The sequence below is a fragment of the Xiphophorus maculatus genome, chromosome 19, assembly GCF_002775205.1.
Source record: "Xiphophorus maculatus strain JP 163 A chromosome 19, X_maculatus-5.0-male, whole genome shotgun sequence".
NCBI classification, from domain to species: domain Eukaryota; kingdom Metazoa; phylum Chordata; class Actinopteri; order Cyprinodontiformes; family Poeciliidae; genus Xiphophorus; species Xiphophorus maculatus.
Genome location: NC_036461.1, coordinates 13,210,947 through 13,225,851, shown reverse-complemented (window position 1 = coordinate 13,225,851; position 14,905 = coordinate 13,210,947). Strand labels below are relative to the sequence as shown.

The following is a 14,905-nucleotide window of genomic DNA, read 5'->3' as shown; positions in this document are numbered from 1 at the left end:
TCAGGACTGTAGGTTATAGAGGAGGATCCTCATCAAATCAGACAAGAATTAATTGTACAACTATAAATTTATTTACCATTAAAAATGTTAGATAAAAAGCTGCTAAAAGGCCATTATTACATCCATGAACAGATCAAAGACGCACTCCAGGTATTTTTTTTTTATAAGAGAACATAACATTATGGAAAAGTCAATTTTACATAACACTGTCCCTGTAATTTCTGCACACATTTAAGATAACAAAAATGTAGTGGCAGACAAAGTTTGAATGTAGAAAGAAATTTGAGATCAAATTCATTTATCATGATGCAAGCTTCATAATACCTAGTTTAATGTAAAACTTCAGTCACAAGATGGGTAGATTTTCAACACTGATTTTTTTTTTACTTTTTAATTATTTGTTTGGTTACAAAAAATATGTAACTTGTGACATCAAAATTTGAACATATCAAAGGAACTTTTATTAATGAAATGCCAGTATAATGTCTAAAAACCGCATAAAAAACAGAAAAAAAGTCTAAACTGCAGCTCTTTACAACTGGGAGCAGTCCCCTGAATAATGTAACAGCCAGAGTACACTGAGGCATCATGCAGAAGTGAAAATGTGTCACGGCTTTCTATTAAACACCACTTTCTGTCCCCAGTATTGGAGCAGAGTAGTTCATAATTTACATAATGTTGCATATTACATCAGTACAAAGTAGAACAGGATCTATATATGTTTTATAAGAAGTGTTATCTTTGTTTTTTTGTGTGACTGGGAGACAGTCTGTTCCTCTCCAGGGTGTTAGATAACTTAGATAAGGCATCTCATACTCCTGGGCTGCACTCGCTGTGCCTGTTACTGAACATGGCAGCCAGATTTGGGCTAGCAAAATCAGTGACAAGCCACAGGTCGGAGTGTGTCCAACTGTAGGGGTGTGTGTGTTCTCCTATATCTGCTTTTTTGTTGCATTTGCAGGTGTGAAAGAACACCTCAAAGGTCATCGGAGGAGGCATTGGAGCGTGCTGAGAGCCTGCCATCGTACAGCTGCCACGCCAACTGGGCACCAAACACACACACGAAACCACACCGACTCCCACGCTGACAACCAGGTTGCTAAAACCAAACACACACAGAGATACAGGGAGGTACCTACAGCAAAGAGCAAACACTTGTCACAAGCAGGTCACTCACTCAGACAGGCAAACGCGTCTCGCTACTCATTCACACTTGCAAGCTTTACTCTTGCAACCACTTCACACTTGTGCACCCCTGCACATGCATGAACACACACACACATATAATGTGGTGCCCTTGGTTGCAATCTGTGTTTGTCTAAAACCTTGGACTAAGAGTCAAACAGCTACAGAGATTTAATCAGTTAATCTTTCTCACAAACAAATGGCAAGGAAACCATAGAAACCACAGACCTTTAATTCAGAACCCAAACATCACCTAAAGCTACTCAAATATTTGGGGATTTCATGGATTTTAGCTTTTCAAAACTTTTTTTTCTTTTAGGAAAATTTCAAATATTTTCCACCAATATCAGCTAAATTGCTTAATTTCAGGATTTATTATGGAAGAAAGTTTAAATTTTTACATTTAAAAGACTATAGTTAAATTTGTTTTGAACGGTTTTTCAACTCGTTCATGATTACATCCTCTATGTGCTTGTTACTGCTGTTTCTCAGTGACACCTGATGCATTTGTTTTACTTTTTCTCTAAATGCACTGTTGGCTACACATTAATTTCTGTCTGCTTAATGGTTCATTCAAATGTAAATTTCCAAACCTAAATCATGCTCTGTTTAGAGAGAAGAGGTTATCACTTTTCTGAAGACACCATCTGGAGTTTTGTCACAAGACCACTATTGGTTGGTCCTGGTAACTTCAAGATAATGCTCATGATAGGAAAATAAGTTAAATTAGACAGCATTTCCAGTCAAATGTTCTCTATTTTATTTGGCTGAGACACAAAGAAAAAAATTCTACAATAACTTAATGATAATATATCTATATTATCCAGTATTTAGTTTAATATTTATGTATGTCCATATATGTTTAAAATCAGATTTTTAATATTTCATGCATGCACTTTCTTCCAATAACTGAACTGTTAGAAAAAGGTGGAAGCAGATGTTACTCCCTCTACTGGTTGAAGATGTCCCATAGGAAAAAAAATATGTTTTCATAGTCCTTTAAAATCCCAAATATGAGTCTAGGGTCTAAGCTTTGCACTTTACCTATTCCTTCCCTTTGTGAAAATGGTTAAATCAGCTGGAGAAAGCAGCACAAACAGAGCGTGCAGGAACTCTTTAATTTGTTATAGGGAGTGGAGTGAAATCAATGATTCAACTATCTTATCTAGCCCTGTGATACGCATCTTGTAAATACATTCTCACTTTCTCGCAACCCCCCCCCCCCGACTCCCTCACGTAGCTCCCCTCTCAATCTCTTTGGCACTTTGCTGTTATCACGGCGATCAATAGCGAGGTGATTATTATTCTTCTAGCACAGCCCACACGTACACACACGCTGACCTCCCTCATCAAGTAGCTAAGAAACGCAGAGCACACAAACAAAGCATACACTTGCAATGCAGACACACAACGAGGGGTTGTGAGGTGTGCTGCTGATAACCTGCAGTTACAAGGTTAATGTGTGGTACTACACATGCTCCATGTCAAGCAGGAACATTACGGTTCCACCACTCCCACTTCATTATGTGTAGAGGTGAAAAAAAAGCACTTTCTTCTGCTTGTGAACAATGGATTTTAAGCAAAACGTCACAAGTAGACACACAAGTGTCCTAAAACTGATGGAGAATGCAACCAGATCATCAATATACTGTATATGAATGCATTTAAATAAAATAGTACACATAAATAGATAAACTAAAAGCACAAAACTAAAGCTGTCTATTTTTTTTCTAGCTTCATATGCATTTTATATTTCCTCTGACCTAATTTTAAACAATGAAGTGATCTTTTTCTAGTAACAACTTCCACACGAAAGAAGATTGTTGTCAGTGTGACATGCTAGAAATTACAAAGGGTGCTTCTTTTTTTTTTTTTAACAGCATCCTGACTATCAAAAAGACATTCATAAGCTTGAGTGAAATCTGTGCACTCATAATGTTCTATAAAAAGCATTTACAGAATATTAGAAAAATCTGTCCAGTCACAATCTTTTCATATATATTTTCAATCTCTACAAAAGTTTCCACATTGTATCATCTTAAAGCAAGACAGTTGCGAAGACATATATAAAAATATCCATTTTTAAAGAAAATTAATATAATGTCTTCATTCCAAAAGCCTTTTGTTGCAGTCATGAAAAAGGATGTGTTTATTTAGTGTAATTTAAAGTAGTTATTTATGGTTAACTTTCCAAATCTCATCTCAACAAAAATGTTTAGCGGTTGTAAAATAATACAGACATATTTACATCATGCAAGCTTAATGTGATGCTAAGAAAAACAGTGAACTAGATGGCAGAGACGAGCAGAGCTAAAACTGAATGAACAAAATGCATAAATATGATCTAATCAGAGATCTTCAAGACTGTGTTTCAGTTTCTGTTGGTGCCAGCATGAAAACCGTCAAGACAGAAGAACCTTTTCAAGGCAATGTACTGTTATTAAATTACAACAGATATTTGTCTCATTTGTCTTCCAAACTCATTGAGTAATGGTTTTAAATAATAATGATTTTAGGACAGAACAAAATAATTGTGAGCATTTTTTTTTTTTCAATTAACGGGTAGCCATAGATCATGTCATATTTTCACACCAGGGAAATTTAAAGTTCCTAACATTTAGAAAGGCTTTCTTCCCACAGTCAATAACACTGCTAAACATTGTAATACGCAGAAAGTAAAAAATTCTTTAAAACTGCTGTTTTGGTCAACAGCACTGATTTCATTTCTACCTTAATGTATTATTTTAGCTAAATAATAGATTTATCCAAGTCTGTTAATTGTTTACTATGTATCTTTGATAGTTTTGTATACTTTTATTTGAATATTTTTATTGAATTTTCAGCAAAAAAAATACCCTACCAATACATTCAATTGTATATATTTTTAACTCGTTGTAGATTGTAATTTTAATACTGATTGTATTTTTGGACATCTTTTGCAATTTTACGATAGACTTCAGGTCAACTGAAACACACTTTCATTCTTCATTTAGAAAATACAAAGTGACAATCAAAATATCTTGATTAAACCTGAACTAGTATGTAGAAAAATTATTAAAGTACTTCTTAAGTTATTACTGATTGTTGACTTAAATTGGGGCAAAAATGTCAAACAAAGCATATAGAAGTAAAATTAAGCACTTTTGTTTGCATAAGAAATTCTAATTATTTGAAAAGAAAGTTGTTCTAAAACATGCTCAGCATGACGAGTATAATTAAAAACACATTTCTGTGTGCAGCACTGAAACATCTTGTAAAGCCATGTAAATACCTTCTGAAACCATTAAGCTCTGACAATTTAACTTACACGACACTTAAATGACTCATTTCTGTCAGATTTAAAAGTATCCCACTCAAACATCCAACTGGCTTTAAGTCAGGTGATAGCAGACAGCTCTTGTGTAAGAAATCATGGCTCAACACTGAGTGGCAAGGAATTAAAAGTGTTATGCTGTGAGATTTTCAACATCAAGGTCTCGAAGTCAAACTTTGATGTTTTATTTGGTAAATAGAGCAAATTCCATAAACTTTATAGTGAAACAGTTGATATAAAGAAACTGTAAAAGCCATGTGATTTTTGAAATAACATATTGCAACTTGTCTTTCTCTAAACAATAAACAATTGAAGTATTTGAAATAAATAAAATAAATACATGTAAGGCATAAGGTTTTATAGGAATTTTACATTTTCAGACCTGCCTCTGGTGATGGAGCTCACCTCATAGTGCGAAGATCCCAGCCTCGGATGGTCGTGTCATTTGCCGTGGCGAGTTGGCTGCAGTTGTGGTGGGGGCTCCATTTTCCAGAGGTGAACTTCAGCTGACCTTTACCTTCGAGGGTGGCAGTGCTGGAAACCTGCAGCACGCCGGAAGACCTTTATTAACTTGTCAGAGCATCCATAGAAGTTTCACTTAAATACATGTGACAAGTTCAGCAAGAACAGTGCATTCAGTCAGAATAATAATCACATTAAGAAGCTTTTTCTCTCGGCCTTAATCAAGATTAAAATATATTCATAAAGGAACCATTTTAGGGTTTACTTTTGGACGCTGTATTTCATTGTTTAGCCGATGCCAGTAAAAGCAAAATATCTGTTTATAGTATCAAGGTATGTGGTTTCAAAACTGTCATACCATTGTTAGTTTAAAACTTTTCAAATTGCACACCTTTGAAACAGAAGCTTTCTCCAGCTGTAAGGAGCCGAGATGCTTCAGAACCCCATCGGTCACCTGCTGACCACTACCTCACACTTTTCTTGCAAGAAATTGAGCGTCGGCTGTTTAGCCGTTTAGGTAAACTAAAGGAGTGATACCGTTGCTATTATTGAGCCAAATACTTTTTGACATACAAAAGCTTAGAGTAACTGATGAAGTGTAAGGAGTAACACACAATGAACATATTAATACAAAAAATCCCTTTATTTCTTAGTCTTGTGTGATATTATACTTTCCTAGAAAAATGAACATCAAAAACATCAACCTTTGTAAGGTAGCTGATTTTAGGACAGGTATCAGACCACACAGCTCAAGTAATTAACCAGCAAAAGTAACTTTTTTCACTCCCCCCATCGCTCTATCAAGATCAGAACAACAAAAAGTGACAATACTTTGCCCAATAAGGTTTTTAACTTAACTGTTACTATATCGAGTAACAGATTTTAAAGCAATATACTCTTCTCGCTAACACTGACTTCAATTTTTATCTCACTGCTTGTAGCTGAGGCAGTTTTATAAAAATGTCATTAGCTGGATTGAACCAACTTGTAAAGAAGTATTTTGGCTTAAATTGGGACAAAAATGTCAAACAAAGCATAAATATGTAAAATTAAGCATTTTTGTTTGCATAAGAAATTCTAGTTATTTGAAACTTTTGGGTACATGACTTATTTTTTAAGAGTGATTTTCAATAAAAGTGTACATATAATCAAAATAATGTTGAATTTTTTTAGCAGCAACTGAAATAACCATTGCATTTATGTATTACATAAAATGAGTTGGATCATATTATGAATTTCTGTTGAAATCTTAGTATTAATAACATAATATTGTGGTATTTTTACTCACAAATTTCATATTGTGAAAATGTCATACCAGCAGAAGCTTATTTGACACCTTGGTCTTTTAAAAGTTTCCAGTAATAAGTGGATTTAATTAAGAACTATAGAAACCGTGCGCCCTCAATGAGTAGCAGATTTGCAATCGGTGTACTTTATTTTACTCACATAATTCACCAGGTCCACCAGCAAATAAGACCATATGTTTACTGGGAAAAAATGCTCACTAACACATGAAGTTAACTGATTTTTTATATTAAAAAGGACTTCTATTTGAAAAAATAGAAGTCTTCATGATCACTATTTCTGTTACAGAATATGTATGTCTTTTTTTTTTACTATTTTACTTTGTAACTATTTTACAACTAATTCAAAGCAGAACCTCTTCAATTATGTTTTTGCTATGGCTTATCTTTCACTCATAGTTTATCTGTACAGCTCTTCAATTTCAATAAACTTGCGGGGGATTCTTCACTTTTGTAGTTGTTCTATGTATATATTTACATCCTTGACTTTGAATAACACGCTTTTTGAAGCATTGACCTTTTTTAGAAGACCTTCCCTTTGAAAGCTTCCACTTTCCAGGCAGGAAACTCAACTCTGATTAACTGAATACTTGAGGACATCCAGCAAGTTTTTTAGTGTTTTCTTAGTGATATTCTTTCAGGTTTTTTCAAGTTAAGCCTGTGCAGTTTGCGAAAAGCTCTTACTCAGGCTAGGGTTGTTTTCTGTATTCTGTGACCTATAATCCAAATTCAAGACTCAAAAACACTTTGAAAGGTTTTTGCTACTTCATTGTGCTCGAGAGTAGAGCTGGTATTGGTTTTGAAAGAGACAAAAAGTTTAATGTTTGCACTGAAGAGACTGATTTTATTCCTCCTGGCTTAGTAATGATTTAGTTACCTTTTATCAAACCTGCAATGGATTTCCATTTGTCTTTCAAATAAATGATGTGTAGTAGGTGGAGATTAGAGCTGCAGGAAATTTTCATTAATCAATAGTTTCCTCTAAATTTGTACGAGTTAACGTGATTGAGGTAGTTTTTTGCTTTGCTGGAGGTGATTTACACACAAGATCATTTATTTTGGAAAAGATCTGCTCAGCTTTGAGAACGTTTAAAACTGATTAGTGTGAAGTATTGAATCAAAGCTCTGTAGGTTGGTTGATGATCACTGGAATGTATTATGTCATTCATTTTTCAAACATCACTTGGTGTAGAAATTAAGTAGTACAGTGAAGGCCGATTAAACTGGAGCATTTGAGGTTTCTCAAACAGGATAGCATGCTTGTCCCTGGATATTTATTCAGATAGACTTCAAATAAAAACAATGATGGTGAATTTAATGAAAGCCAAAATGCTTCAAGCCCTCTGATTTATAAAGTAAATTGCTTCATAGGACTTTTCTTGAAAAATAGAATCCAATTAATGCAGCAGACCAGCTTTGGATAATATCTTTCCCTAAAACTTGTGATGCATCTAACAATTCCAAAAAGCAGAACCACACTACTCCATTTTTCTTTGCTCCCTGACTATCTGCAGGTTTTTGTCCTCATCCTTCTCCCTATCCCATTTCTCCAGCCCTCCCTCTTTCTCTCCCATCTCTAGCTGCTGGAGCAAAGATCATCGATCGGTCCGTCACCACACTGTTCCCTGGTACATTCTCATTATTTCAGCTAGGGAGGACAGAGGGGGGGAGACGGTAAGCGGCCCATGGAGAAGGAGAGAGGAGAAAAGGAAGGGAATAAAGCAAGAGGGATTAAAGGAAGAAGAATTGTACAGGTGCAGAAAACAGGAAATGGTAGATATTTGTCAGTCGTTTAGTTGGACTGCAAGGTTTCAAGATAAAACACTAAAATTGCACACTTTTTCAGACTCAAATGTTCTGGTTTCACTGTCAAGCATAAATATCTATGTTTACCAGGTTTTTATAGTAGGTGCACCGACAAATCGGTCCTGATTTAAGAAATTTAGGAGATCGGTGATTGGCCGATACTTACATGTGAACCCGATCTTATCTACCTCGGCAAAGGTCAAAAAATCAATGACTGTCCTCTTTCACTCTGCTTTGAGAGAGGTTTGACTGGCACACAAGGTCATGTCTTCATGTATGCAGTTATTAATAGTCACCCCACTGTTGCCAACGCAGCAACTTTCTTGCTACATTTAGTAATGTTTCAGATTTTAAAAAATCAGTGTCTGTCCATCCAGACATTTTGCACAGCTGAATGACTCCCACAGGAGCTTAAAAATTTCTCAAATATGTAATGAAAGAATCAAAGAATCACTCCAGGTATGTTTGTGATGAGGTAATAACATTATAACATTATGTAAAGCTAAAAAAAAGTTGATTGTAACCCTATCAACCCAAATTCAAAATTTTTTAGGACATTTTACTTATTTCACGGGTCTGCATTCAAAAGATTTCCTACAAATTTCAGATGTAGGAAAACAACATTGAGATCCATAAAACCCACTCACCAGAGACAGAGATATGCTTTCTAACCTAAACATAATATGAAATTTAATCTTTAGTGAGTCATCATTTCAAAACTACTTACACAGCTTTGATTCAATACTCCTCTTCTTATTTAACTTTAATTAGATTTTTTGCAACTAAGCTGTTTTTGAAGATGTTTTAACCACCTAAAATAAGGGCAATAAATGCTGGACAGTTAGTCTAGTAATTACCGAAGGGTCCATTCAAAAGGTAAACCAGATTAGGTTTATCATCTATAAATATGGTTTTAAGGTGTCAAAGGACACATGCACACACATATATAAATGTCTTTTCATGTAACTTAAGGATAGACACAGCCTGTATTCGACAGAGAAGTAGGAGCTCCCCTCCCCTCCTCAGAGAACATGAGCTTTCTTAAGCACCAGTAAGAAAACTTCTGCAGGAATCCTGCTCCACTAATGGTTCAACAGCAAAGCTGGAGCTTCGTGCATCCCAGCTTCCCAGCTTTATTAGTGCGCTAACCAAATTAGGGGCCCTAACAAGGCAGTACACACAACACTAGGGGACGCATTCATTTAGGAGGCAAGCAGCTCTAATGCAGAGCTTTCTATCAAATCACCATGCAGTCATGGTTTCTTCACACCCCGATGGTTCAGTGTGTGCGCATTAGTTTGTGTGAGAGCAGATGTGCGGGACAAGGTGTGTAGGTGTCCTCAATTCCACCAGCGAATCCAACTGATGAGTGCTGCAAACACACATCATGGGCACAAAAACAATGCACACTGGCATGCTTAAACCCACAATGCTCTCCTATAAATGCATACACACTACCACATCTAACTCATAGAGCCACTAATCCAGGCCAGACCTGAGAGACAGAGAGAGAGAGAGAGAGAAAGAAAGAGGGTGAAGAGGGACAAAGAGAGAAAGAGAGACAGAGAGAAAGAGACAGAAAGAAAGAAAAGAGAGAGAGATCTATGCTGTGCTGGACATGACTAGAGATGAACACATCACCCTCTGACAGACTGAAGAGGAGAGCAGAGTGCGATGAAAAAAAGGAAGCAGGGAGGGAGGTAAAAAGATTAGCATTCTCATCAGCAGTGGAGGAATTCGTCTTGGCTGCCTAGCTCTCCCTCCTTTTTTACATTCCCCTTCTCCTCATCAGCTCCACACTCTTTCCTTATCCCGGCTCAGTCTTCCTCCATTCTTATATATATTTTTGCAATCGTGTCGATTGCAAAAATCGACACGATTTTTGCAATCAACACGTTTTTCCTTCCTCCTTCTTCCTCCTTCCTTCTTATCATATTTCTTCCATTCACATGCATGCCCATGCATCCCTGTTTACCTCAAAGCATGAATATCAATTGTTCTCTTCAGTGTCTGTTTCACAGACGTGGATCACCTCCGTGGTCCACTCGTTTACATGCTGGACTGACCTACACAGTTTTGTGCAAATTATTACTAACCTTCCCACATTGTCGCACTTCAGCCACACTTGATGTGTTTTAGTTGGATTTTATGTGCCAAAACAACTCAAGGTCACTAATTATTGTAGAATCGAAGGAAAAATAATACACAACCTTCACTGAAAAGTGCAGTGTGTATTTGTGCCCAGCTCCCTTGGGCCAACCCTATGTTTAAACACACTTTGTTGCAATTACAGCTGTTCAATAGCTCAATATTTGGAAGTGTGGCCAACATGGACTGAATGGCTTTGTTCCTCTGCTGCCATTATTAAACTAATATATTTATATATAGTACAGACCAAACGTTTGGACACACCATTCTAATTCAATGGGTTTTCTTTATTTTCATGACTATTCATAAGGCAAGAAATCCCACTTATTAACCTGACAGGGCACACCTATGAAGTGAAAACCATTTCAGGTGACTGCCTCTTGAAGCTCATCAAGAAAATGCAGTGTGTGCAAAGCAGTAATCACAGCAAAAGGTTGCTACTTTGAAGAAACTAGAATATAAGGGGTATTTTCAGTTGTTTTACACTTTTTTGTTTAGTGCATATTTCCACATGTGTTGTTCATAGTTTTGATGCCTTCAGTGTGAATCTACAATGTCAATAGTCATGAAAATAAAGGAAACTCATTGAATTAAAAGGTGTGTCCAAACTTTTGGTCTGTACTGTATATTTGTTTTGGGACACAAACTGAAGATGAGCAGGTGATGTAAAATAATTACCTTTTTTCCCTTTCCTTTTTAATAATAAAATGACCTAGAACTCAGCATAAATAACCCTGGCAAATATTCAGACAGAGTGAGAGGTCTTGGCCTTCCATTTATCTGAACTACAATAAAAAAGAGTCCAACAGACTTTTAGACTCCAAGACTGACTTGTGCTTGTGTGTGAGCTTGCTGCCCTTTATGTGAATCTACATAAACCACTAATGAGTCATACACTTCATATTTCTCACCACATCTGGCTTCTAATGGATCCCCACAAACACAAACACAAACACACACGCACACACACCCCCATATCTACAAAAGCCGGCTGACACATCCCAACTCGATTAGTTCTTCCCCAAATGCATTCACACATGACACACGCCATTATTTTGTGGCTTTGAATACACATAATGGCCTTTCTAAGTGCAAAGCTGGCAAGTTGGAGACGGTGAATTTACAGTGAAGAGCCTCTTCACCTTGCATTACGAAGGACACAACCACAGGCAAATTGACCACAAGTATTTACACTCAATTTAGTTACATAGCTTTTTCTCTGTATTAAGAGTCATTAATGTGTATTTCTGCCAGCAAGGGGCGACTCTGACAGGCAGCGTTGAGCAATATTTGGGGTTTGTCCCACTCTTATTTCAATCTCATAATACTTTCATAAAGAACTTTCTACAGCCCTCAATTTAGTATTTGGCCAACATAATTTTTTTCTGTTAATTTTTAGACAAAACACAGTCCATTGCAAATGCATTCCCATGGCTTAACTTCTGTACACTTTGCTATGATGTTAAAATAAATCAAAAGTTTCTAAATATTTCATTTGGATGTTATGTTCTTATTGATATAAAAGGGGTTTAAATTGTGAAAGGACCGGATGGTTTTGGATTATTTTTATAAATAGAAATCTGATAAGTGTGGGAGGCATTTGAAATAACTCCTTCTAACTTTGATACCCCAAAATAAAAGTCAACTGAATGTCTGTAAATATCACTCAATCAAGTATTATAGCCCACAAGTGGAAAATTATTTTCTAAGTGCAAATGCAGCTTTTCCGTGAAGAGCTGAGAGGTTTGTAAGAGGATATACCACAATAAACTGCATGATGAAGACCAATGAACACATCAGACAGGTAAGGCATAAAGTTGTGGAGAAGTTTATATCTGAAGTTATAAAACAATATCTAAAGCTTCGGTCATGTCATGAAGCACCATTTGGTCCCTCTAACAATTGGAAGAGCTAATTACCACCAAGAGAAGCAGCCATAAGGGAGTAAAGAGACACTAAAGGAGGAACAGAGAACGGCAGGAGAGTCTATCGACCGGTCAGCTACTAACTATGTTAGCTGCATCTGTCTTGCCTACATGGAAAACCTGAGAATGGAGTTGTTCAAAAAAAGGCGATAGGACCATTTGTTTGAAGTTTCATTAACTCATGAATGGAACACACAGCTAACGTGGAATAATAGCTGTTTTGTGCTCAGATGACATCAAAAATAAGCATTTTGACTTAAAACCTGTCAGAAGTTGCTAAACTGGGCAGAAGCTCACCGTCCAGCATGTGAATAGCATACAACCGAAGTTATATTTTGTTTTGGGTTTTTTTTGGGGGGGTGGGATTATTTTATAAAGCATATTCATACAGTATATTTAAACGGCCCAGTCAAAATCCAGATCTAAATAAAAATTTATTGTTCATAGATTCTCTCTTTCTTGTTTGATTAATCTGCAGGTATTTTTCAAAGATTGAACAGACATTTTCGTTTCAAGACATGCCAAGCATGTAGACACACCTGAAAAGACTTGCAGCTTTCATTGTAGTAAAAGGCATTTCAACAAAGCATTCCGTCAAAATGGAATAAAAATGCAAAAACCTCTGTGAGGTCCTAACATGTGAAACTAGAGTGACTTCAATTTAGAGATGCTGGCTTCATGTTCATTAAGATCAGTTTCATTCATGAACACTCTTTTATCACCATACAATTTGAATTATATTCTTTTTTTAAGTTTCTTTCTTCTCACACATTTTAAACACAACATGAATACAGCTGTGCACAGAGAGAGGAAAAGTTCATAACTCGTTTTGTGCAAGCCACATGACTGCGTCCTGTTCATCGCCATGTCTTACGAGGACAATTATTTCTGCTGCACAGCATGATTTCACCACATTATATGCAATAGAGTCAGACAGCACATAATTCTTATAAAAATATCACAAAGTTTCTGTATGTTTTAAATGAGAAAAACATTGTACAATTAAACGAACCACGCTTCGGGCGAATAATGCAGCGATGGACTGATTTCTCAGTTATGACAAGACTCCTACTATCAGCATGGAGAAAAAGTGTGGCTATTACAGGAGCTCTAACGTAGATCTTTGCAAATACTTTTTATGAACATGTGTGAATAGTGTAAGCAGCTGTTTTGTCAGTGAAAATATGTTTCAGTTAAAACCAAGAAAAAAAAATAAAAACTTGGTTCTCAAATAATAAGTCTGCTACTATGTAATCTGTGTGAATGTGATTTTCAGTTTGTGTGCGTCTCATACCGTGGCTTGTGTGGAGCTCTCCTGGAGGTCCCAGAGCAGCGCATGGTTATCAGCCAATGAAATCACACGCTTGCCATCGCCCATGGGCTCCCACAACACGCTGTAAATGCAGAAGGACACACATGCAGCTTATAAACACTCAGAAGACCTGAGTCATGGTCAATAAGAGCACAGAGTTTGGATATATTTACATGTAATCCACACAGTGTAACAGAAAGCTGTGATCTACCACATTGAGGTAATGGCCTACTACGCACACAGTGGCCTACTGAACGCACATTATTATTATCACTTTATAAATTGCTAAATTACACAATAGAACCATTCAAATTAAAACATAAATAGACTGCTTTTAATTCACATTTGCAACTGGGGGTCAACAGTTTTATCACTAATGAAAACACAGCAAGAGTATAAAACTTCTGGAAAGAGGTTCCGCAGCGTCCGGTGCAGGTCCACCAGGTTCCGAAACAGCTTTTTCCCACTTGCTATCAGACTGCTGAACTCTTAACTGGACTGCACTTAAAATCTGGTCTCCACTTTATACCTTGCACATGTACAGAGCTAAGTAACTTCCTTTTTACTGTCAGTCCTGCACTTTATATTGTATATTTATATTCATATTTTATACTGTATTTTATTTTATTCTGGAGTAACCTCACAACATTGAAAGCTCAAAACATTGTCCTGAGCCGTATGCAACGAAATTTCGTTCTGTATACACCCTGTGCATGCAAAATGACAATAAAGTCAGTCTAAGTCTAAGTCTAAGTCTAAAAAAGAAGTTTTCAGTAAAGTCTGTCACTTTTATTAGCTATAAATTATATTTCAACAGATCATGAAAAAACACTTTGAAATCCCATTTGAGGTGCCTTATTTGCTTTTTAGTCTCTCATCAATTCACAGGAAATGTAAAATAGTGTAATGCAATGTTATTCAAGAATGACATTGTTCCCCCGGAAATCTTGGTAAGCCCTGTTGTAGGGGCACTAGAGCAACAGCCCACTGTGTTTTTGTGTAAAAAAAAAAAAAAAAAAGTTAACAAGAAATTTAAGAATAACAAAATAATTATACGATATTGGAAGACATTATTGAGAATACTTAAGCACTAACTATAGAAGAATAGAATAATTATTTGTAAACATGAAGGGTCCGCATGCAACCTGAATTTAAACCGTCACCGGTTGCTATGGTTACCTGCTGTTATCTCGCTGTTTTAGGATTAGCTAGCATATTGTCAGCAAACAACTGTTTATCACAGAGTGATCAAATAAGTTATGCTAACAAACTGATTAGTGAATGGGATACAATGACCCAAATGTGTTACAAGCCAGTGAGTGAAATAATGAAAAAAATGCCCTGAATTTTAGAGGCCAGACGTTAATTACTTAGAATATTTCAAACAATTTTGTTATGGTGATATCATCTGCTCCTAATGAAATGCAGTGAGTCTCTCTATATAGACAAA

At 36.2% G+C, this 14,905-nt stretch overlaps 1 protein-coding gene across 1 annotated transcript in view; it reads right to left on the bottom strand.

Annotated features, from left to right (window-relative positions):
- Window positions 1-14,905, bottom strand: part of eipr1 (EARP complex and GARP complex interacting protein 1) — a 49,742-nt gene that overhangs the window by 16,106 nt on the left and 18,731 nt on the right. The window contains exons 5-6 of the mRNA XM_005799125.3: window positions 13,438-13,537; window positions 4,904-5,040 (exon numbers count right to left, since the gene is read on the bottom strand). Of these exons, the coding sequence (XP_005799182.1) occupies window positions 4,904-5,040; window positions 13,438-13,537 (237 nt within the window). The remainder of the gene's footprint in view (window positions 1-4,903; window positions 5,041-13,437; window positions 13,538-14,905) is intronic.